Below are 25,187 nucleotides of genomic sequence, written 5' to 3'. Positions count from 1 at the left end.
ATAAGTGTTAGGACCACCCAAGGTATTCTATAAAAAAACTAGTCCAGGCAATGTGTTTCTCTACTAGAGAACATGAGAACACTACAAATCATTTTCACTACATGACAGAAGCTTGCTATTACTTACTACTTAGTGATGAGAAAGTTCTTCACATTGTCTGAAGAATAAGATGCACTGAAAAGCCTGACCTTTTTTTTCAGCCAATCAGTTTCTTGGCAGAATAAGCTGCTATTCTTAGAATGGCTCACAGCTCCTGCAAAGTTGAGGTCAGCCGAGCTAATCTCTTGAATATCTTATGACACTTTTTGTTGCTATAGATAATCGTAGAGCCAAAAAAATTGCACTGGGATTATTTTATTATCCTTGAAATGGTTTAACTTTGATTTTTACCGGAAAATATCTGGGAAGGAATTAAAAAATTTAATCCATAATCTAGTCCAAGAGTGATATGGCTATCTTCACATTCCAAGACAGTCAGTAACTATTGGTTAGCTACCGAGTTGATCCAAAACTGTAGTCATATTACTCAATACTAGTTCGCTGGTAGTCCCGTGAGCCATTTAAGATTGTCACGTGTGATAGCTATGTGCACAATTATTATCCAACACAGCAAGATGGTCGTGTGGTGCAGGTTGTTTCAGACAGACGAATATGGCTTTGTTTCAGTAAAGAACACAATAAAGATTTGTAGGTAAATCCGAACTTGGAGTTGTCTGTTCAAGGAAAGTTCCTTGCGTTTCCTGTACACACATCCCTTATTGAATACTGTCACATGTTGATTTACATACGACTTTGCTACCTTTCAATGGGTTATGTGTGCAATAACCAATCATGTTCAGGGAAAGTTGGTCATATATTCCTTTATGTAATAGTAATATTATGTAATAGTAAAAAATGTTATCTAAACAGCTTTAAATGAATCTTAAAATTTAAGACTTTATTAACTACATATCAAAATTATTAATATGATTTTAAATTGATTTTTTGTCAAAAACTGTTAAAGTTTTATAATTAACACCAAACTACAATTTTTAGATTTACAGTGTTAAATCATCATTGTCATGCTAATTGTTGCGCTCGTGATTAACTCCTTGTTTGTGTAAATGATAAAATTACAAAGCTTCTCTGTTTTCAAGCTCAATGGTTGAATATTACTCGTAAGATTCTGCGGCAAACTGATACAATTTGTTGTGGTCAAAATTTAGCATATTTTAGTTGCAAACGAAAAGTTTTATTCATGATATTTACACCAGAAACATTGAAAAGAAAGGTGACAACAGAAATGCAAAGTTCATTTTCATTGTCTCTCTTGCAGTCGGTCATTTTGACAATGACTGTCTTATGGGTTAGACTTCATCATCCACCTTTATACAGCTCAGTTTTCTACCTTTTCTTGCCATCTGTTGGAGTCTAGTTATCTCAACTTCATTACGCATAGCAACATCTTGGTATCTCAGGCTGAGACTGCCCGAATTCCTTTTTCCTTTGTGGAGTTGTGAATATAATTGTTGTTTTGGCAATAGATGAAGACCCATCCTGTGCAAAGAATTTCTCACCTGATTGCACTTACACTCACATTGTACTATGAGGGTTGTTGATGCTTGAAAAGTTCAAAGCTTCGTGGCGCTGCCCCGAACCCCGTTGGGGGGCTTACACCGTCCCAAACCCCCAGGTGTTCATAACTAGTCGCCTAACATTTGCCGCCCCAACTTACAACTAGGGAATGCAGGCTTGATTTTATGTGTGCTGTATGTTGGTGAGATGGTGTGCATCTATAGTCGTTAGAGGTTTTTAGTTCTGAGTCGACATTGAAAGTTTCAGCCACACAAAATGCCATGAACTGCTAGAATGAGTGCTTTATCATACTTTGTGTACTACATTAGGAACTTACCAGAACAGTGAGAAAGTTCTTTCTTCTTGGGATTTTGCACAGAAAGTTAAACAAGTGAAGATATTTGTAGATATATAACCAAGAGAACCATACAAAGTTCAGTGTCACTGTAAATTTCATGCAAGTGCTAGTGTCTCTCAAACTCTTCAAACAACAGTCACTTGGTTTTCCTACAATAGCATATTGGAAAAGTAAGTATGAATATTGAGATGTTCTTGTGTCAGTCTAGTAACAACGCAAAGATGCTAACGGTTGAAAGATTTATTATTGTCATAAAAAGCCATAAAACGATATGTTGTGGTCCTTGATACTGTTATGAAAGCTTCCTTCAAGATCTCAGGGTCTTCAGAAGATTATGTCTTGATTACTGCCAACTCATCTTCTCATTATCGAGGTAACATTACATTAGTAAGGGAATAAATTTTGTCAAGTGGCAAGCAATGCTTTCAGCCTTAGAATAAATGACAATGAAAAGCACAGAATAACACGCGTCTAAAACAGATATGTTAAAGAAAAGGCATATATGTTTCGGTCTTAGGAAAGATATTAACCTACTGTATCAGTCATCTACAAAAAACATCAAGACATCTTTCGCGGAACACTAAAATTGCGTCTTGCGGTAATGTAGCCTAATCCAATCATAATTTAGTGGTGCTACAACCTATGCCATTACATAGGCTATACCTTAGGCTATGCCTAATCGCTAATCTCTGTCGTCATGTACCTGTTGTGACTCAACGTCGAGCTATTTCGGATGCCGCAGAATGTTGAGCGATCTGTTTAATCTAGGTAATTACTCTCTCTCATCCTGATTAGCTTTTGCCAGATCAGAGATGGTTGACAGGTTCCTGCAGTCTGTGGCTTCAGTGGCGTTATACTAAACCTGCGAGTTAATTATATTTATTATACTGTTACCATAGCTCAATAGTTTATTCAAGCCAACTTTTGGCCTATAAACTTTGGTGTGAGCTTAGAAAAAGGAAGTCGTGAATCATACATATCATTCATAATCAGAACCTGCTGACTGTTAGTAGATATGAGTAATTTCGTATTGTGACATATCCTTTGTTATTCAAACAGCAACCATTCTATCTGATGTGGAGCTTGACAATATCATGAGTAAAAGTGCCAAGAAGTGTTTATGCTATCAAATTCCACAGAGATCTATATTTAAAAATATATTAAACATTACCACAGCCAATTTGGATTTATTCCAGATTTATTTTTAAGTGTAAACTTGTTGAGGAAGAATGTGAACCACAAAGTAGGTATGCTATTTTTTGTCAACAAACAAGCCAAATAGCAAATAATACATCATACAGTATTCTAATCTATATATATATATATATACATATATATATATATATAAATCTCAGTGTTTGTCTTTTCGTGTAAACACTGTGTCTAGTCATAGGGAAAATTTTGCAGGCACTGGATTTGATCTCGGAACTTCCGCATCTAGCGGTGGCGAACTTAACTATTAAGCTAGGTGAAATATAATGGACCCATTTGGCAAATAGTCATTACATTGGTTAAGATACTAACGTTTAAAGCGTTTGCTTAGGTTAATCATTAGCGGTGTTAATTGCTACAAGCAACAATTGTTAAGCTGACCTAAAACCCAGGTATTGTTTTAGTAAAGATTTAGCTTTCCTGGTAAGTTACACAAATTCATTTTGCAATTATTCTATTGCCCATAATGTAACATTGGTAGTAACAGCATATTTTTTTCTATCGGCTTTTCCCATTTTAAGGGTCACTACCAAAGGATGGTAAGAGTATATTGTGTCCATTTGCTCATAAGATTTAGCACAGGCGCAATTCTGGCTGGATGCCCTTTCTACCACCACTAACTGCTGCTCTGTGCTTCGAACCGCTGACCTAATGATTATATGTCAGCACACTAATCACTGAGCCACGGCTGCTCCCTGGACTCACTGGTGTAGCCAAGTATTTGAGGGAATTTCAAGGTAAGCAAGTTAATTGACATCACAGGTATTACTGCAGGGCAGTATATCAGTATATGACTGGATGATACAAAACATAAGCTGTACACCCAAGTCATATCTCAGCGTACTCCAATAACCACATACAGGCAAACCTTGTGTAATAACTGCTGATAGCAGAGATAATCAGTGTAACCTTTTTACTTTATTGGGATGAAGAGCGCTTGGAAGAGTACTTTAAAGTCTTTAATATAATGATACGCAGTTCAATGTTGAAGGAAACATTGAAGAGGTTTGGCTGTACAAGTGTTGATGATCACATCACTGCATCTCATTATAAGCCCTGATTTATAGTCTTTCTAACAGACACGATCAGTTATGGTTTATTAACCTATTGGCACGTGTCTAAAAGTTCAAGTTCATAACCTGAGTATTTAAATGATATGCATCCTGATATGACCATTTACACACGCATAGGCATAACAGCCTAAATAGGAAGCTTTGTAAGAAGTATCATAACCTACTTTGATTTGCCTCTATTCTGTCACTATTAGGAAACTTTAACTTTCCAAAAGCAGTCATATAAACAACACAGAAAGCAAACAAACAACTCTGTTAAATCCACTTGTAGTTACTGGCAGATAACAATAAAATAGGTATTTTAGCAAGTAAGCCAGTAGCAATCAGAACTAGCACTCTAATTTTGACAGCATATATTTTTATTTTCTATGCTTATATAGTGTTACACTGAACCATGGAAGCAGCCAGTTCAGTGGTTAGTGCGCTGGTGTGTAATTAGTAGGTCAGTAGTTTGAATCACAGAATGACCATTGGTGGTGTTATGAGACGATCAAAGTGCATTCTGTACCCATTACGGTGGTGACTCCTAAATGGGAAAGTCGAAGGAGGGAGAGTTAGAGTGCAACAGTTTCTATTGCATGATGTTCCTAGTTTCTCGAAGGACCACAGTCTGTTGAAACTTAAACCAATTCTAAATTGGAGTAAATTCACAGCTTATTGTTATCTCCGCATCTCAACCTACGTGTTCAAGTTACTGAGCCAGCATTTTTTATGAGTATAATATGATTAATTTAATCTGAAGCTGTGCTTTTAATATAATTTTATAAAATTTATTTCCTGCAATGTTATATGTGATCAACTGCAATTCAGTAATTGTTAAGGAGCTCTGGTAGTCTTTGTGAGCTGCAGAATGAGATAACTAAATTATAGTGTTTTCAATAAGAGCATTTTAGTGAACATACAAGGTAGATCTCAGCTTACAGTCAAGCCCAGCTTCTTCGTACTGTCAACTGTCTGAATGGTTATCTAATGCGGCCATCTCTGTCCAACGAGGCAACTTTGAACCATAGACGGCCTTCGCAGCAGACGAAACCAGCAATGCATGCATGCGTCTGAGTGAGTGTTGTACTGTAATTTTAATTTGTGATTATTACTGTCAATAAAATTATACTCCATTGCAGGTATAAACATATTTTAATCTCTCATGTATACAGTATATGTATATGCATATCATATCATAATCTAGCTTAGGAGTATGTGTATGTGAGGCAATATAGGCTCTTCAATGACAGTGCCGTACAGTAATCAATTGGTTAAGTTAGCCTCTTAGGTTAAACACATCTAGGTTAGCCCCTTTGGTTTAACACGGTTACGTTTGCCCAAACAAGTGAGGATTGAGAGTGCTTTCGTATGAAGAGGTTTACTTTTATACCCCTAACAGTCCTTGGAAACGCAAAATGAATTTTTGTTAAATCACTCTGGTAGCAAAAGTATTAATAAAAATGGTTGGCATTTTTAGGGACGACAGAGATTATTTAAAAATCATTATGATTCAAGCTTTGCTGCGTTGTTTCTCTTCTCACTGATTCTCTTCCACTAGATAGACATGTGATAATGTGTTGTTGAAAACACATTTCTACTAGTGTTTTATTGCCCGAACTACTCTGAATTATTCACAGTAACAAGAATATCATATTTTTCTTCCTTAGGTTTAGTTTTCTGACACATTATGGGAAACATCCCAGCGATGATATTGTCTGTCAAATAATATTTATATATATGGATATGCTTGTTGCCTCTGTTTAGTAAGCCATATTTGATAAAAAAATGTGTGCATGTGTACATGTCGTTGCAAAGAGATTAAGGTCAAAAGAGAGCTTAAAACGCTCTACATTGAGCTTATTAAAATTAGACAACTGTTGACTAAAAGGTTTTTGTGGCGGCTGCAACATTGTTTCAAGCTTGGTGCTCGACAGGCTGTGACTGATGGTTTTGGCAAGATGGTGCGGTGTAGGGCAGATGTGGCGGCTATGAAATCCCCGAGAAGATAACTCTGTGCATGCCTGAATGCTGATGTCAGTTCATTCCTTTTGTTAATTGTTGCCAGTTTCGGTTTAAATATTATGCACCATTTTTCTAACAGACATAAGTTGCAGCATTTTGTTCTGTTGTTATAAGTTTGTTATTTTCCAAATAATCTCAAAGTTTTGTTGTTGTCTTTTAATTTCCATATGTGTTTACTAAGTTCTTTCTAATTTTGTTCACTGGTTTAGCTGTGTATTTTCTTGTTTTATTAAATACTTTTCACCCAAATACTAGCAACAGTTAAACTAGCCAGAAATTTCAGTGGTGGTCAGAGAGAGCAAGAGGGCTGCTATAATAGATGTCGCAGTACCCAATGACCACACCATGACTGCAAATTCCTATATATAATTTGTTTTGCAAAGTTCAACCTTAAAATGAAGCTTAGGCTGTATATCGATCTAATTTTAAAATGAGTAAAACCTATTTCGCGAAAATAGTTAACAAAAGTTAAAGAAAATCAATGGAATGTGAATAAAAAATGAAAAATGCGAAAAAAATGTAAGTCATGCATTAACTTTTCCAAACAATACAACCTTTGAATGAATGAAAATTTCATAGTACATTGCACTAGTGTTGTGCTCTCTTGCATAAACCAATTAACATCTCAGTGTAGTCGTTTGCATCCTTACCTGCTGAGACCTGGAAAGTAATAACATCCAATTAATATTTTGGATAAAATCACAGTCCTACAAAAAGTTAGTCTTTTTCGAACTCCTGAGAGTTGCATGAGCAATAAACATTAGTAAAATCTGTTTAGCTTACTTTATATATACTATACTTTCTGAAAAAGGTTATGAAATAGGTTAACTGTACTTATCTTTTTGTTAAAATCTTTTTTGTTACTATGAGCAGGTTGAATCTTCCGTAAAAGCAGAAAAATCAATGTAATTGCACCGAATAGTTATTCCCAAACAGATAACCTTGTTTTTGTTTCAATCTGAAATGTTTTCCTCACTGAAGTACTGTTTAACCAGATAGATTCAGTTTTTTACTCATATACTTAGCGTCGTAGAAGTTTGAAAATGTTTGCGAACTAGTAGAGTAGCACGGTAAACTGATCATGCTAGTTGCGGTGAGGGTGTTAGTACTATAGTGCCAAATCTTTAATAGCAATTTGCTAAAGAACCGGGTCTATAGCCAAATGCAATACCATGTAATATTCTCAAGCTGTGGGGCTATGTTATTGCAATATTAAAAAAAATTAAATCAGGAAGGATTATTAGTCATTCAAAAGTATTCTATGACACGATTTCATATTTTTTGCGTGGGTGCAGGATATCTCATGTTTGTCTGATCTGAAATGTGAGGCTGCTTGATTTTTCCATTTAGCTTTTAAAAACATTAATAAATTTTGAAGCATTAAAAACTCAAAGTTAGTGTTTCCATAATTTAAAAACTCTTGAAAATTACACTATCTTTTTAAGGTGTAACTTTTCAGGTTCAAATACTGAAGGCCAAAATCTCAAAACCATCATAGTGTTTTGAGATTGAGAAGAATATCCACTGAAACAGCACTTTATTATAATCCAAAATGGTAGCCATTATGCGCTTCCCCATCTAACCAAACATGTTGGTTACCATCATTTGAACAGAGTGAAAGATAGTCTTTGTTTAACAAGCTGGTCTTTCAAGGTAAATATACCTCTGCATAGCGGTATAATAATTTCAATTAAATTTTTATTGTGTTTTGCCAACCAACCCAAGCATGGCAGCCATCTTCTAATCTCATTCGCTACATCCTTCTGAAAAAGTCATAAAGTTAAGCACATTTATTAAACAAAGCTGACAGGGCACCATTAGAGAGCGTACCGACACTTCCTGCAGCTTGACGTCTGCTCACTGAACCGGGCACATACATAAGCCACTGATAACTCTATCGCCAGCCATAACCAAGAATAACCAGAACTGCGACTTTGTCTTCTCATCGTATTTTTCATTAGAAATAATAATGTCTCTCTCTTTTACTGCGCTGTGTTGCTGTCTTGTGTCTGTGGCTGTTGCCTATCCAAGTGGTGCGGGTACACAAGCCTGTGAGAATGTTCTCACGCCTGCTCATTCGAACGGGTTAGGGATCCAGATACCAAAGCAGACTTCGACCTCACCTTATGAAGTGATAGTGAGTGTGGAAGGCGGTGAGGATGGCTCAATTCCTCTCGTGTATGGAGGCGATGTGGTGGAAGGTTAGTTCTTTTGAATTTAACTGCTTTTAACAATATTTAAATAGATAATTTACGCATTGTTTTTTTACCTTTCAGTAGATTTTGTGAGCAATTTTCATTCCTTTTTTTGGTAAACTGGCCATAGAGTGTTTAATGTATGTTATAAGCGCTATCAAAATGCAATTTAAAAAAAGCTGACATACGTCCTAAAATTTATGATTTTATCAACTACATGTCTAAGTAATAAATTTAAATCCAAATTGATTTGTTATTAAAATTTTCTTAAATTTATAATTAAATCAGGTCTCAGCTTTTTAGCTTTATCTAATTGGTAAGAAATTTTTTTAGCTTTATATCATTGTTAAAAACTACTGGTATAAATTAGAACCAAAGTTTTTTTCATAGGAAGTTAATTCTGCGAACAAATATCTAACAATATGGTGCGATATAATTTACAATAAATAACTTACTGAGTGTCTTGAAATAAAAAGTTGTGTTAGACTGAAAACACATAATTTCATTCCAACTTTTATAACTTATTTTTAAATTACGCTAATAGTAAAATTGTAACAAAGAATTTTGTTTATTCTTTTATTCTCACAACTTATATTCTTGTATTAAAATGACTACATGAAGGTTAAAAGTTTAAACTGACGCTATTACCAGTGGTTCACTTTTAATTTTTTACCAATAAAAACTTTTAAATTTAAACTGCTAACCTTGAATGAATTGCTTATATAAAAGAGAATTCATGGTCAAAAACCGTCTAATAAAGTGACCCAAACTAAAGCGCTGGTATGTGTATCATATTTTCTTCCTAGACCTAAAGATTATTGTACTAATATTTACAGGTTTATTTTGCATTTCAAGATAAAATACGTCATCTTTATATATGAAAAATGCTTTTTTTGTTAAATATTAAGGTTTTCTGTTATTTGAGTTATTGTATTTTAGCTTAACTTTAGTGTATTTTTTTGTAAACCCAATCGTATTTTAGCTAACTTGGAATAAAAACGGGTGTGTCTTTGAATGAAAGCTCAAAACTATTCGTCACTTGTTTATTGGCTGAATACCCAGGCAATCTCTACCAATCAGGCAACTTCAAATGCAATTCCAAATGCCAATCCTTATCACGTAAACAACAGCAACTTTACTGCAATTTCATTGGTTAAGGTAAAAATTTAGAGTGATTCGCAATGATAAAATCTAGACCTCGGCAGTTATGCTACATTTGCCACTGTGTATGTAGTCGCCTTGAACCATAAAATTCAATAGTCATTAGGGTTATAGACAAAGTGTCTCCTGACTCTGAACTCATGCTATTTCTCCGTAACTAATATTATCTTACAGCTCATTTATGGCAAACTGCAATTCGCTGTCCCGACTCCTCCGCAATACTGTTAGATTACCGACATTTGAAATACATCTGTTTAACTTACTCAATAATTTGTAATTTCTGTCTCTAATTTTCCTTTTGGTATGAAACAAAAAACATCATATTGTTGATGACTACTAAGGCTAATAAAAAGCTATAAACACATAATTAGATTTAATTGTCTGTTTGTTGTCTGCCGACCAGCCATAACTTGTTGAGCTCTAGCGTTATGTCAATAGCTATAATTTACAGGCAATTATAGGTTTTCCTACTCGCCTATTTCCTTTGAAAACTGATAAACATATTTTGGCAAGTTGCCAATGACAATTTTAAAAGTTTATTTTTAAACTCTACATTATTGAAATTTTGAACTCAGTAAATGTGTTTGTGTTTAAATTATTGGCAGTAAAGCATTTTTTCTGTTTAATAGTTGCCGTTTAAGATATTTCTGTGGCTACGAGCCAGCGCCTCTGGTATTTCATTACTTTGATGTATTGGCTTGTCTACGGACTCTGAAATTTCGTTCCTTTGAAAGGAAATAACTGGTCAACTCTAAAGAACTTAATTTCTTGTGAAACATTGACTTGTGCTGGGGCCATTTATGTGTGAAAATGTTGTTTACTTGATTACTGAGGCTTTCTTGATAAAGGTCTATAAGTCATAATAACTTGTGAATGATGCTGCACCATTTAGTTCCCTCTGTTTTCAAAATAGCTCAAAATATTGTAAAATCTGGTACATGAGTCATTTGCTATTTCTAAATTTAATATTAAGCTAGAATTCTGAAGGAAGAGTCAACCAGGATAGAGTGATGGGTTTTTTGCAGAAGTTTAGGTTTTTGCGCTAAATATGGTGAAACAATGGTTTAAAACTTTTTTTGTTTTTATCTCATGCCATTTAAAGTGAACCATTTTTTTGCAAATTGAACAAGCTAATTTCAAAAAAATTGGCCAATCTCTGTCAAGAGACAGGCTTTACCTTAGATATCCATATTTGTATATAGTGAAGCTGGTTGGACCAAATCATTTCCAAGGCTTTATTCTCGCCGCTATCTCCATGGGTGATGATGGGGAGGAGTTCCTCGTGGGAGAGTTTCAGGTTGACACAGAAAATGAAAACTATGCCCAAACCATGTGTGAAGGAACTGTAAGTAATGCTTCTATTTACTTGTACCAAATACTGGATCATCTTAAAATCGAGTCCAATAAACAATATTTTCCTTTGTTGTAAGACTAATTATTCTTCAGTTGAATATATTCAATTTTACTTTGCTAATGAGAAAAGTAATTCAAACTTAATGTAAAAAGTTATTTTTAAATTCATTTAAACAGCGAACCTCTATATGACAGAATAAAAGTATTTGTCACAAAACAATCTAGGGTGAGTGTATGTAGAGTGTTTTAGATTTAGTCATCAGAAAAGTTTGTGGACTTGAGTTAGTAGAAACTTTCTCCAGATTATTGAGAACCGGTGTAGCTCAGTGGTTGAGCGGAACTGATAGAATTAACAGGTTGAAGTTTTATTCCTAAACAAGAAAGGTATCCTATTTTATATTACTCTTTCAGCCAGCAAATGAATTGATGTTTATTAAATGAACAATTTATAAATTAATTGATTATTGATTATTGATTTGTTATGAGACAGCTCATGCTGAGGTGACTTCTCTCCGTTGTATTGGCATCGTTTTGTTCTGATGCGAAGAAGCTCAATATGTCAATGCAATAACCAAGTGCGCTAGACATCTTAGGTTTGGGTTCTAAATTGATTCCTTCAGGATTGTCAGCCATGACAGTTGCTTGATTAAACTTGGAAATCTGATGAAAGCTGTAAACAAATGGAATCATGATGAAACCACTGGATAATAAATGTGGTCAGTTTTCCTTATAATGTTAAGCTAAATGATGCAATATATTAGCACTTCTACGCAAGACCTGTAATTACATGTCAGGAGCTAGGCAACAGGTGCAACCGATGAACCGGTAATAACCACGTGCCCATAGAAATTACAGCTCCTGGAACTACAAATACAGAGAATCAGACCTTAGTTGATTGATTTGGCGACTAGTTCTACTGAGTTATTGTGTTATGACGAGTATATTATAAACTGCAATAAAATATTTAACTATTGGACACCTCATGCAAATACCGTTGTAAGGTGAAATTCATCAGTAGAACATTTGAGACCATAGCGAAAAAGCTAATAGCAGTCATTTAAGCGGTAAACAGATGTTACGTAAACAAAAACTAGACAGCAGTTTTTTATTTCCTAAACTGTAATTAGGCTAGTGACTAAATAGAATTTTGATAGTAGCAAACGGAGTCTATAGACGTTTGAGCTAATCCTTCTAAATATTTTCTGAAATCCTAAGCGTTCTCTGATATTTATCTGGTAGTTAAACTATAGTCAACAAAGGCAAGTAACAACTAAACAAGTTTTCTATCTACCAAACTGTAACTAGTTCAGTGTTAGGTAGAATTCAGATGTAGCAAACCAATCCTATAATCTGTGATCCTCCTAAATAATGTTTTAATGCAGATATATTTTCAACCTACTTGATAGCTCACTATATTTCGGTTATAGTTCAGCTACAGTCCCAGTTGCTGTACACTTACAATTTGTGATGTCACTGTCTCGTTAAAGATACGCGACAGCATTAAAAGTTAAACTTGGTTGGTAAATTTTTTTTAATTATTTAGAAAATTGATCGCATCATTAATAAGCTATACAGAAGAAAAAAAATCAAATATTTGCAAAAAACTTGATGTTTTAATAAGATGATGAGATGATCAGGCAGGTTGCTAATAGAAACCATCTTTAAAAAATCATTTATTTGTGACACACTTCATTGCACAACTTGATGTATATCTGTTGCGCAAACACAGCGACATGACACACAGCGTGACAACGACTCATTTCTCTGTCCGCTCTATTTGAAGTATTCGATAACTAATGGGGAAAGCTTGGATTTCAGCAAATATATAGAACGTTCAGCTCGAATGTGTATTGTTGACTCACCGCGGTTCCTTCTTTCTAATCAGACATTCAATTGGATTAATTCTGCGATTAGCTATTAATCCAATTGAATCCCTAACGTCTAGCAACACACTCATGGCATGCTTGTGTAATGGAGATTTGAATACATCAGACAGGATAAGCCAAGACAGGGATGGTACATGGGAAATAAATGTTTCGTATAATTTCATAAGCAGTGCATCGAATGACGTATGACTGCGATATGCACCCGAGTTGAAACCATTTAGATGTTGAATGGACTTTTTGGTGTGTTCGGATAGTTGGGCTAAGTTTATTGTGGATATGGGCAACTCTTACTTGCGCAGGCTTTACCTATCTGGTTATCAAAGCAGATGCCGGTAAATGGTTGGAGAAAACCAACCCATGTAGCAGTTTAGAATTTCCCAGTCAATTTGAGTTTCCAAAATTAATTAAACATTTTAAAGATGCATGTAAAAAAATCTAAGTGCCGTAAAATTTAGAAACTTTTGTAATTATATTCGCAGTGCTCTGGCAGTTCGGTGCAATGTAAAAAAATCGTCATATGTAATCAATATCAGCACAAGTATTCCAAAGTATGGCAAGGTGGTAGAGTTGTGCAGTTGGTAGTGTTCCTGGCTGCTACGCTGAATGTCTGAGTTCTAATCTAGTGAGAAGCTATTTTTTCCAACATCCAATCGGAAAGCCTGGAGCATTGTTCTTATTACAGTAAAGATTTTAAAACAATTCGTTGTGAAAGATACGAATGTAGTTATTATTGGCTTGCAAAAAACATATAAGATCTCGGACCAGCTTTTTGGTAATGCAATTTTAAAGATGAACCCTTTAAATAAGGGTGACTTTGATAATTTTTTATTTCCATCAACCACATCAATAAGTGAATCAGACAAGATTAAATAAAAGGACCATCAAGGTTCAAGATTGTAATAATGTTGACATCTGAGTTTAAATTGTTTGATAACGATGAACTTTTATATTGTGTGTTTCAACCTCTACAGGCCATCACACATACTCTTGACTGGAGGAACTCTGCAGAAACTGAACTCACCTTTTACTGGATTTCACCTGAACAAGTTTTTACAGGAGATGTCACTTTCCAGTAAGCTTTACCACCAACTACTACTTGGCAATCATTTTTACTAGACCTTGATAAGTTTCTTAATTTGAGTACCTGTTAAACTTCATAAAAATCTGTTGATTCGCTTCCTCAATTAAAAAATCAAGTCACAACTTAGTTTAAAATACCACCTGCTTACTGGTGTCAATGTTTATCAAATTCTTAAAATCTTTGGTTCTCATTGTAATTATTAATTCTTAAATATAAAACGAATCTATCAAAATTACTTAGACAATCTGCAGAGAAAAACCTGATAGCTTTTATTAAATTTGCGGTGCTATCTACTTAATGCAAAACTTGACCACACACCTGTGATCATTTTAAAAATGTGATTTCCGCTTTCACAGTTTCACACATATAGTAAATATAGTATTTTGTTCTGTAACACCAACATACAACATCTACCATCATATGTTTCAGTTTATAAACTTTTTGTTACTACAACCTTCAGTTCACTACCCTGACTCCTTCACAATACTAATAGATTATCAACTTTAGAAACATGCTTTTTAAACTCACTCAATAATTCCTGATTTCTGATTTTTCAGTTTTGTTTTGGCATTTAATGAAAAAAATCATTTTGTTGATGATCGCTGATGCCAATAAAATGTTACTTTCTTAAAGTCTGTGATACAATGCAGTTGTTCCATAGCAGGAAGTCAATTCTCATAGGCAATGCGAGTTATTTAACTTGCCAACTCTGAGCTGCAATGCTGAGACTTAAATAGCTGAAATAGTACTGTCTGTATCATGAGTGTATATATACGTATGTTCGTACGTACGTACACATGTACATACATACGTATGTACGTACACACGTATGTTTGTATATACATACACGTACATATGAATTTATAATGATATGTGATACTACAATGTACAGTACTATTCTTGCAAATACACTAGGTTCTTGCTCATAGCCACAACTAACTAACCCTGAGAGTTCCCTGAGTTACTCGTACACCATGTTTCATAGTGCAAAATGTTACTTTCAATCCTGCAGCTGACAGTATCAGGCTTTAATAAAAAAGAACAGCAGTTCGTGCCTGTCACTTTTATTGATGATCGGCCATTACTAAAACCACAATGGAATGGCTAATGCCACGTGGCAGATACATCACTCTACATTTATAAAATTAATGGCTATCTTCTTGAAATGCTAGCATATTTTGAAGTGATCATTTCAATTTTATGGTTATAAGTTGCTGAACGTAAATTTTGTTGACAAACATCGCTACACTTGGTTGAGTTTTTGTGACAGAACTGTAGCAGATCGCTTATGGTAATTACAATATATGGAGCAAAGTCAAAACTTGTGTTTGATTCCTGTGTGATGCAAGCCTTTTCACAGCATTCAACCTTGGTGACGGCAGCACATTCCATCCAACCTTGGTGATGGCAGCACATGTCATCCAACCTTGGTGATGGCAGCACATGACATCCAACCTTGGTGATGGCAGCACATGACATCCAACCTTGGTGATGGCAGCACATGTCATCCAACCTTGGTGGCGGCAACACATGCCATCCAACCTCGGTGGCGGCAGCACATGCCATCCAACCTTAGTGCCACCAGCACATGTCATCCTGCCTTGGCGACAGCAGCACATGTCATTCAACCTTGGTGACGGCAGCACATGCCTTTTGTTATTGTAAAGATTAGACAGTAACACTGGAAGATTGCACTGAACTCTGTTGCAGTTGGGTTTAAACATTTGTGCTAACAATATCTTTACAGTAAGTTTATTCCGTGACTGTGTCGTTTAACTGTCAGAGCTTCTGGTGCTGAAGATGTTTCAAGATAAACAGTCTTCAAAGACAATCCTGATTTAATGTTTTAGAAAACGGTTATTTAGTAGTTTCTGTTAAGGTATTTTCATCAGCATTTATATATTTTAGTGCCACATTTGTCAAAGAATTTGACACCTTCTGGGTAAATGTACTAAGTGACACAAGTGTTGGTGTAGGTCGGGAGATGTCCGCCTTTTTTATTCCTCCACAAGAAGAAGACAACTTCTCAACAGTAACAGGTAAATGCTCGTTTTATTGCATTGAAAATAGGCAAGAAATGTAAGTGTAGCATTTTTAATGTTGGTATTATTTACTATGCATATGTGCAACCATTGTAAGAGATGATTGAGTCGCCGAGTCATATGTGATTTCGTAACTTTGCAATCATACGACAAGCTAAAACAGCTGCATATATAAATAGGTTTGTAAGGTCAAAGAGCATAAAATATTAAGTAAGAGCTAAAATTACACTTATATTCAAATGAATACTCATATTATTTGTTATTACTAGTATTACTATTGCTATCACGACTAGTATTATTACAATTATTATCATTATCAGTACCATTGGTATTATTATTATTATGATTGTTAATATTATTATACGCATTTCTATTATTATTATTATTATTATTATTATTATTATTATTATTATGGTCATCAGTATTACTGTTATGTTATTAGTATTACTGTTATTGTCATGTTTATTATGACTGTTATCACTATAATTACATGTAGTATCATTATTAATAGTATTACTATAAATAGCATTAAGTCAGCTTACTAACTAGGGTATATGTATTTTTTTAAGAAACCATTATTTGCCAGTTTTATTAATTCAGTGCTCAAAACAAAATCCGTCTATGATCTCTTAGCTGTTGCAGTCTGATCTCCCCTGTTTGTTTGTCATAAAATAAGTCGTGTATTAGATCATTTCTTGGATCATATCATGAGTGTGGTCGGGCATATTTAAGTCTAGAGTGCCTAGAGACATTGAAAATAATATTTTACATGGGGAATTACTTGAGTTTGAACAACCCATCTCACACAAACATCTGTATGCACTATTCTGTCAGGTCTACCATAAATATGTTTACAATTTTAAACTATCATTGTCCAGTTGGGGCCCATTTTATTGTCTTTGGCTTAATCGTAGTGTTTTAGTTTATCAGGTACATGGAACACAAATTATGTGGATGTCAAACAGCAGACTTGTCCATTCTTGTACAGTTGAATGAGAAACATCAGCCATATACAAATATATAAACAGAAAGAATGTGAATATTTGTACAAGTGCAAAACAGCTGCAACAGCTCTCGAAATATAGACAAACCTCTGGTTTCATATACTTTTCGTGTTTGGTCTTATATTGATGAATGCAACTGACCTCAGTTTATCCTATTACCTACGTTCGTCTTGGATCACTCCAGCTCTTTATACGTAACCTTATTATTTATACGTTATTTATAAATGTAAATCTGGTGATTAGTTGAACTTCTCACATACTATTTCATTGTGTCTAGACATCTGTATGGAAACAAATGAGCTAAACTTGATAGACTACAAAAATATTTTAATCATAATTACCAGGAGTCTTACGCAATCTCTGCCTAAAAATCTCTCGCGGAATCCCACGCAGATTTTCTTTTAAGAAATGAATTGTTATGTATGGAAAAATCTTTTGTAGCAGATTTATCGATTTATTCGCAGTGACTTCACAAAAATAAATAAAATAAAATGAAATAAACTTTTAAAGAGTTACTTTTCCGTTGCTAAGCAGTTGGAGAAGACTACGCGAAACCCAATTATGTTAAACAAAAACAACTTAGATTTAAGCAATCTCACTTAATGTTATTTTAGATTTACAATTGCAATTGCAATAATTTGTTTTCTAGGTTTTTCAATCATATTGTTGTTAGAACTTTTTGTTTTTGTTTCAGGTTGTTTTAAGTGTTCAAAGCTCCCTGGTTTTGTAATTATTTCAGCAAAAGTGGTTTGTGCAGAATGAAAGTTTTCTATCAATAATATGAAATGCATTTCAGATTTTGAAAGACGAAGCACTGATACTAGTTTTGCGGAGCTTACCGATTTCACGAGAAGCACCACTCCTGGTTCAACTGAAAGCACCGCCACTGGTTCCACTCAAAGCACCACTTCTGGATCACTAGAAAACGCCACCACTAGTTCAACTGAAAGTACCGTCACTGGTTTTACTGGAAGTACCATCACTGGTTCTACTGAAAGCGCTATCACTGGATCAACTGAAAGCACAACTCCTGGTTCAACCGAAGGCATCATCACTGAAACAACTGGAAGGATCACCACTAGTTTACTTGACAGTACCATGACTGAATCTACTAGGAGCATTACCCCTGATTCAACTGGAAGCACCTTCACCGGATCAACTGGAAGCACCTTCACCAGATCAACTGGAAGCACCACAACTGGCTTCCCTGTAAATGCCACTGAGGGTTTCACCGAGAGCACTACCAGTGGCTTCATTCAAAACGTAACTGGCGATTTCTTCGAAAGCACCACGACTGGTTCATTTGAGAGCACCACTTCTGATTTTGTTACGGATGCAGATGGAAATGCCAGAGGTGAGGCTACAGATACTTGTTGTTTCACGTTTTCTCACAAGTTTTAATCGGTTAAACCTTTTTATGCAAGAGTAAGAACTAAATGTACAGAGTCTAAAAGCTTAAAGAATGTCAGACAAGAGGTCTTTACAATTATAAAATAAAATAACTTTTAATATTCTGACTAATGCTAAGACTTGGCTTTGTTTTTTTTTGTCATATTTGATGCTACGTCATAATTATAGCTTATATAAAGAAAGATATTCAACAATTTTCAAAGAATGAGCCGTTTCAACATCTTTTGATAAACTAAATTGAAATTTTGGTCATTTTTATATAATAATAATAATGAACAAAACTATTTTTAAAGCAACAAAACAGTCTATCATTTTTGAGCATTTCTAATTTTGGGAGTTATTAAAATTTTAACTTAATACAGCTTGTAACTGAACACAAAAAACCCGAAAACTAGATTATTTGGCAACAATTATTCGTAGAAGCTTAAGTCAATGAGATGTAATCTCTTTTTTTGCTAAAAGCCTGGAATAGGATGAAAGAAGCATGAGAACTCCATCTCTTTCTATTGCTATTATATTTATTCATTTTTACTTCTTTTATTTTATTTGCAACTAAATTATTGGAACCACTAAAACATATTCCGTGGTTCCTGCAGTCGACCTTTCATTCAACTCCACCCAATCTCTAAAATCCTGATTGACATGAGGTCAAAAAAGTTGAAAAGAGCATTATTTTTAGCAATCACAAACAGACCCTCAGACTGTGTCATATGATAAAAGTGTTTAGATGTATCTGCATATGTATCTATTATCACCCCACTTGCTTTGCCTTTTGTAAATAATTTGATCTCTTTAGTTTTTTATCAGTATCTTTAGTAATCATAGAGGAAGATTTGTGAAGGCATCACACGCACTAATCATTCTGACTGTTAAAAGATACTCTCTGAAATAATCCAAACTATTTGGAATAAACAACTAGAAAGCAGCCGTGATCTAATGGTCTATGTTCCTTAGCCTGTCAACAGCAGGATGAGTTTGATTGGTTAAATTTTTCAAATGGGACGACCAATTCTTTCTGTTTCTCAAATCTAAAAATAGGAAAGGTTAAAATGTTAAAGTTTAAAGATTAAATAGTATATATTAAAAAGCAACAGGAATGTCAAACTTGACTTTGATGCAAAACCTAAAGAATTTAACCTTCCCAGTTTTCACAAACTACAAATAATCATCAATTTTTGAAGAGTCAAACATAAGCTACATAATTCTAATACCAGACTATGTCTGGTTTACATTTAATATATTCTATTATCTTTATAGATTTGCTACTTCAATTATGTTTAAAAAAAGATTACATATTTTAGAAATGGTATAATTTGTTAAATTTACACAAATGGTTTTTTTCTGTAAGTGTTCTCTTTTAGTGCACACGTCTGCAAAAAGTATTATTAAACAAGACATATTTGGTTCGCGCTTAAACTAAAAAAGTTCTACCTAATCAAAAATGTGAATGAGCTAGCTCTTGGGGCTTCAAAAAAAATCCCTTATAACCAGCATACTTATACTCTGTACGAAGATAAGAAATTACTTTACCTCAATACCAGGTTAGCTCTCCCACGATAGTGCTCAAATAGATGTAATTACACTTTTGCGTGTTGAAATAGCGCATCGCAGAATATTTCTATTTGTAGCTTTAAATAGCCACATTGTAATTCTTTCGCAGGTTCAAATAGCCACAATAATTCATCTGCAGGTTCAAATAAGCTAAAATAAAATGGCTTCTTATTTGCAGACCCAGAAAAATGCTTCCCGACGGAGTCTAACTTCAAATGCCTGAAAAGAAACGTTGCTGAAGGTGTGGATCATCTCATGACCTCGCTGCAGAAGATGCGAAAGTTTCTGGATGTGTCACGCACAGGATCTTCCTCCAGCCGATAAAGAATAGAACATTGTTGTTTTTATTGTTTCTGATTTTATTACTCCCTTTTCGTTGGCTAAGATTGTTTTATTTACTCTCTGTGTGTCGGCAAAATATTTTAAACAATTCATAATAAAATAAAACTAAGCTCTCATCCTGGTATTTGATTGATTGGATGCATTCTTACTAAGTACAATGCTCTACTAATCATTACGGATTAAAATGAGTAAGGATGATGCAAAAATTTTATGAAAACTGACAAAAACAACTAGCAATTGTTTACACGCATGCTTAGTTTTTACAGAGGAATGGCACCACCATGGCAACAGAGTTTCAAATCTGCGCATCTTTGATGATAACGCTAAAAATATTACAATCGACAGGCTATCTCGGATTGTGAAGTTGTAACAATACTGCATTTTATCTTCATGCCCAACCAATCAGCATCGACGTAATTTTACAGCATGATTGCTGCCATGTTTATTGTCTAATACTTCTTTCAAGCAGCATAATATGACAGCTGATTTGATTTGCATCGTACATGGTAGTTACTAGGCATAAGTGCTTTATGATTCATCTTGGCTTTATGGCAACTCTATTGTTCAAGAATCAATCATAAATGGCGACGTTGTCGCTGCACTGATAGCATCATGTTGTTTTGTGGCTCTGTAAGTTTAATCAGGCCATGAAAAGCTATAAGTAGGTATGTGCAAGTTTTTATTGAAATCAGTAATCAATAACAAAATCATTACTTCTGTTACGCGCCAAAACAGAAATAAGAAGACAGAAATCGTGGATTTTGAATGAGTGGAACAAAAGGGTTTTACAAGGTTATAGGTCGGGAACTTTAAAAGTTTATCTACACGCCTGTTTGAGCTTTTGATCTCTTTTATACAATAAGACAAGAGTTGTACGAGCCGTTCTAAAGTAAATTTACTTTTATTTTTCTACAAGTTCAACCAAGTACTATCAACAAACTTTGACAAAGATGGAGGACTTCCTCCAGACAAGAGCCAAGATTGAAAAGACCGAGTCTATTTTTGGTTATTCCTTAGGCAATTCTGAGTGGAAAACTCAGATCAGGAAGCTAAAATTCCAGCATTATCTAATTCATTAATCTTATTTAAGGTATAGTAACCATGGCAACCTTAATAGCCTCTTATAGCAAACTTGGCAGTAACACACACGAGCTCTCACATAGTTTGCAGATCACCTAGTCTACCCGCATGAGCTCAACACCATCGTGTTATTAGCATTATATAAACTAGAGAGTCTAATAGTTGATCTAAAATGCAAACTCACGAATTGTTTAGTTCAATAGGCCTATGAGAAAGCAATGTGGCTTGCTTTGAGGAGGCTTTACAGACTAGACTGATGCAACACTGAAACAATCCTTCGTTTTTTTCGTGACGTCATTTTATCGTTGTCGGCCATCTTTATAGACAATTTTATTGTTACAAACACGAAGCCTTTACAAGGAATTGTTGAAAATGATGCTTTTGTTTGCAATTTTTTTATTATAGTATCAAAATAACACCAAAAAGTACTATTAAATAAAAAAATAACGATTTTTTTCTACAAATATGGCCGCTTTTTCGTGAATGAGCACATGCGCAAACGGCTTGATGACCTAAAAAATGATGGATTGTGGTTGGATGCCCTTCCTAACACCACCAATGGTCCTTGTGTCATTTTATGAGTTGTTTAATTACTGACCGTAACTCGGTGCCCTAATCACTGAGCCACAACCTCTCCTAATACAGGTATTTTAGACTAACACTGTATTTCCGTTGTTCTGATGATGTGGTTTGGAGTTGTGCACACTTTTGAGTTACCGTGTGGTAAGTGTTTCAATAGAAAATCGCTAAAAAAAGCATTTGTTAAAAAAGATGACGATTGTAAGCCAAAGAACGTAACAGCACGTTCAAACTAAGAAAATCCGAAATGTGGAAAATGTTTAAAATGAAATGCCTTAGGTTACATTTTCTTGTGTATCATTCGTAAGTTTCCATCGTTGACAAGCATGAAACGATCAATAAAAATTTGTGAGTATCAAGACTCACTTGACTCACGAGTTTTTTTATTTCCATCTTGATGATGGCTCCAACTTGCGGAGTAACCGTCCTATGAAAACATAGTGACACATGTAACCCAGAACCACTGGTGCATGCGTCGGGCCGATGACGACTAAACCTCCAACCTCCCCACAAATGGTAAGGTTGATATGTACACCTATATAAAGCCAAAAATAATATCTCTGAAAGTTCTGGGCTTTACCAGTGGTGCACCTTGGCAGCTCCTTGGCAGCATCTGAAGGGTATGGATAAAAAAACTATCTATCAGCCTGCCGCTGCAGCAGAGCAGATTTGCTAGCATGCCTCACCTATTCTTGCCCGCTGGATACTATATCCTTCCTGTTGAAAGAGTTAATCTGTTCCAGCGAAAGCCTTAAATCTCTTCACTTCACGCAGCTTTATGGAAGGCAACCCTAAATAGTCTTAGTCATCTCGACTAACTGCAAGAGAGAACTTAGTCTATGTAATTTAATTTGCTTCACAACAAACGAACTTGCAATTTTTTCAATCATTTCACAACAAATTTTCAGCATGTAATTAGCATGCTGGAATACACTAACGAAATACAGCAATGAAATACACTAGCGGAATACACTAATGGAATACACAAATTAGTGTATTTCAGCATGCTAGAATACACGTTATTGCTAGATACTTGGAATACACGTGTATGCTAGCATGCTAGGATACACGTTATTGTTTATAGATATTTCTTACGTTTTTTGCAAGCTTGTAAAAAGGGCTTGTTTTGAAGAAATTCTTCAAAAATTGAGCTATGTTGCTGCTCATTATTCCTCATGGACAATGAGTTGGGAGCTATTGTCTCAAATTAGAAAAGATTTTAGCTTACATTGTGTGCAGATATAATACAAGGTAGACTATATCGATGGCTATTACCAATATATACTGCACATCAGGGATGGCCAAATGATTTTGGCCATGATCTGTCACAGCTAAATCTGACCAATTAAAGATCCACAACAAACTGTCTATGTGCATTTTTCTATTTTTACCATACATAAAAATTCAACTCTTTGTGTACATCTTAAAACAAGGCGCCAAATACGGTTTAAAAACCTTTGTTTATGTACATAATTTGACTAAAAATCACTGAATGAATGTGATGTAATAAATATGTCTGATATTAGTGAAAAAAATGATGAGTTTGACTTCACAATACTATCAAAATGCGGTTTCCTGCTACCTGCATTGACTCTTAAAGTTCATGAAGTTGGGTATTTGTGAGTCGCGCTCTTATTATTTTTCACAGAATTTATTGCTGAAAACAATGAATTTACAAAAATTCAAAAAAATTGTACAAAAATTTTTTTTAAACCAAATTGAAAAAAAAAACTTTCAAAATATTTTTTGGCAGCCAACTTAAAAGAACCACAAAAAAAACCCAAAAAGATCCGGATCTAGATATGTATATATTGTATTGATATGTATACATCGATCTCATAAGTCAATTGGTATTTTAAGACAAAAGCTGCATTATTATAAGTGTTCCTAATGTATAAGTTGACTTCCCTTTTCCAGAATGCTCTGGAATAATTAAGTCAAATCTGAATCGACTTTTGCTATTCCGAAATAACAACACAACTTACAAAATAGAAAGTCTTTTTTACCCAGCGCAATAAATAGAGTTCTTCGAGATGTTTGAAACAAAGTCTGAGATGACCCTCTTACAGTATTATTTGTGCAATGACTGCATACTACAACCCGAGTTAAGCATTGCCTGTTCGCAATCACGTCGTTTGCTACTCCTGGCTAGTAAACAAACAAAAAGCAATTGGTGTGTGACAAGTGGTATCTATAGGTCAAGGTCTATACTTAAATGCGCGTAGGTGAGACTTAATTCAGACTATAGAGCTGTAAAATTTTGCTTCACATTTTACTAATTATACTCCTTGCTAAATTCAAAACTGGCAGGTGGTAATACAGCACAACAATGGCAGCTGCCATGTTATGATTGAACATTTCATCATACGCTTGCTTTCTAATAATTTATACTGGATTTTAACCTGATATTTTATACCGGTAATTCTGTGAAGTAACTTTAAAATTTATATGATGAAGCACTATTATTATGAGTGCTTGTTAAGGTTTTATACCGAGGTGTGCATTATTGTGTATAATAATAAAGGTTTCTTTTCATATTCACAATTTATTCAATTCGACAGCAACATGTCCATACACATTACTCATATAAAAGTAGAACTCAAAAATTTACCTTAATATCAACTCCCAGAAACTCGACGGACCCATCAGTCTATAAGGTATATTGCAGATCATCGAGTCAGCCGCATCCGAGTCCAGCAATATTGATTACTGACTAGTGAACTATTAATAGCTGCATACTTATTAGATTAGTACAAAGTTTCAAACAATTCATAACTAGCCTACTTACGGGAGGCGTCAGGCACCCCCTTCTCCACTTGTATCCTTATGGTAAGAAGTTTATTAATAGTTTAATTGACCATCTTGTCGTTATACTTGAGCCGTTAAACTATTTTCTTCAGTCAGGGTAACAGCTGCGTGCGTTGTATTAACCTTATACAACCCGCAATGATATTGCTGCCTCTCCACGCAGTGCTGACAACAGGCTTGTGAGAGAGGATTGTAGTAGAATCTCTCACAAGAACAAACCATGAGCTTAAAACATGTTAGACGACATACAATTCGACAAAGGTAAGTTTTGGTTTGACTATGAAACTCTCAAAGTGAAATTATTAACAATTGAACAACTGATGGGCCTCGCATAAAAATGTTCCCGCTATTTGGAGAATGTATATTGAAAGTTTAATTTCGTATTATTATACTTATTTTTCAATTTTTATGTCATGAGAATAAATCATAAATGTATATATTGTTTGTCTTTACCATTTTGACATAAGGTTCAGATAGCTTTTTCATGTATAACT

The 25,187-nt window shown here is 34.7% G+C and overlaps 1 protein-coding gene and 1 long non-coding RNA gene across 3 annotated transcripts; one reads left to right on the top strand and one right to left on the bottom strand.

Annotated features, from left to right (window-relative positions):
• Window positions 1–1,330: 1,330 nt before the first annotated feature.
• On the bottom strand, window positions 1,331–4,146 carry LOC137408762 (uncharacterized). Its single transcript, XR_010980128.1, has 3 exons — window positions 4,034–4,146; window positions 2,616–2,774; window positions 1,331–1,536 (listed from the first exon to the last, which is right to left on the bottom strand). It is a non-coding gene; the product is annotated as an uncharacterized lncRNA (long non-coding RNA).
• Window positions 4,147–8,095: 3,949 nt separating this feature from the next.
• Window positions 8,096–20,342, top strand: LOC137408186 (uncharacterized). Of its 2 annotated transcripts, none has more exons than XM_068094586.1 (6): window positions 8,096–8,402; window positions 10,760–10,902; window positions 13,768–13,868; window positions 15,786–15,916; window positions 17,720–18,277; window positions 20,063–20,342. In XM_068094586.1, the coding sequence occupies exons 1-6, from the start codon at window positions 8,171–8,173 to the stop codon at window positions 20,206–20,208; spliced, it is 1,311 nt and encodes a 436-aa protein (XP_067950687.1). In that variant the 5' UTR covers window positions 8,096–8,170; the 3' UTR covers window positions 20,209–20,342. The 2 variants fall into 2 exon arrangements, with proteins under 2 accessions (XP_067950687.1, XP_067950688.1); XM_068094587.1 differs by having other exon boundaries at window positions 17,720–18,295; window positions 20,069–20,204.
• Window positions 20,343–25,187: the final 4,845 nt, after the last annotated feature.

Source organism: Watersipora subatra, chromosome 11, assembly GCF_963576615.1.
Source record: "Watersipora subatra chromosome 11, tzWatSuba1.1, whole genome shotgun sequence".
Taxonomy (NCBI): Eukaryota; Metazoa; Bryozoa; class Gymnolaemata; order Cheilostomatida; family Watersiporidae; genus Watersipora; species Watersipora subatra.
Note: the sequence above shows the minus strand (reverse complement) of the source record. Positions and strands in the feature narration are given on the sequence as shown.

Excerpts from the sequence above, each read along its gene's own strand:
- LOC137408186 (XM_068094586.1), top strand. The coding sequence starts at position 8,171 with ATGTCTCTCTCTTTTACTGCGCTGTGTTGCTGTCTTGTGTCTGTGGCT. Across the intron at positions 8,403-10,759 it reads TGGAGGCGATGTGGTGGAAG|TGAAGCTGGTTGGACCAAAT; the intron begins GTTAGTTCTTTT and ends ATTTGTATATAG. Across the intron at positions 13,869-15,785 it reads ACAGGAGATGTCACTTTCCA|TGCCACATTTGTCAAAGAAT; the intron begins GTAAGCTTTACC and ends TATATATTTTAG.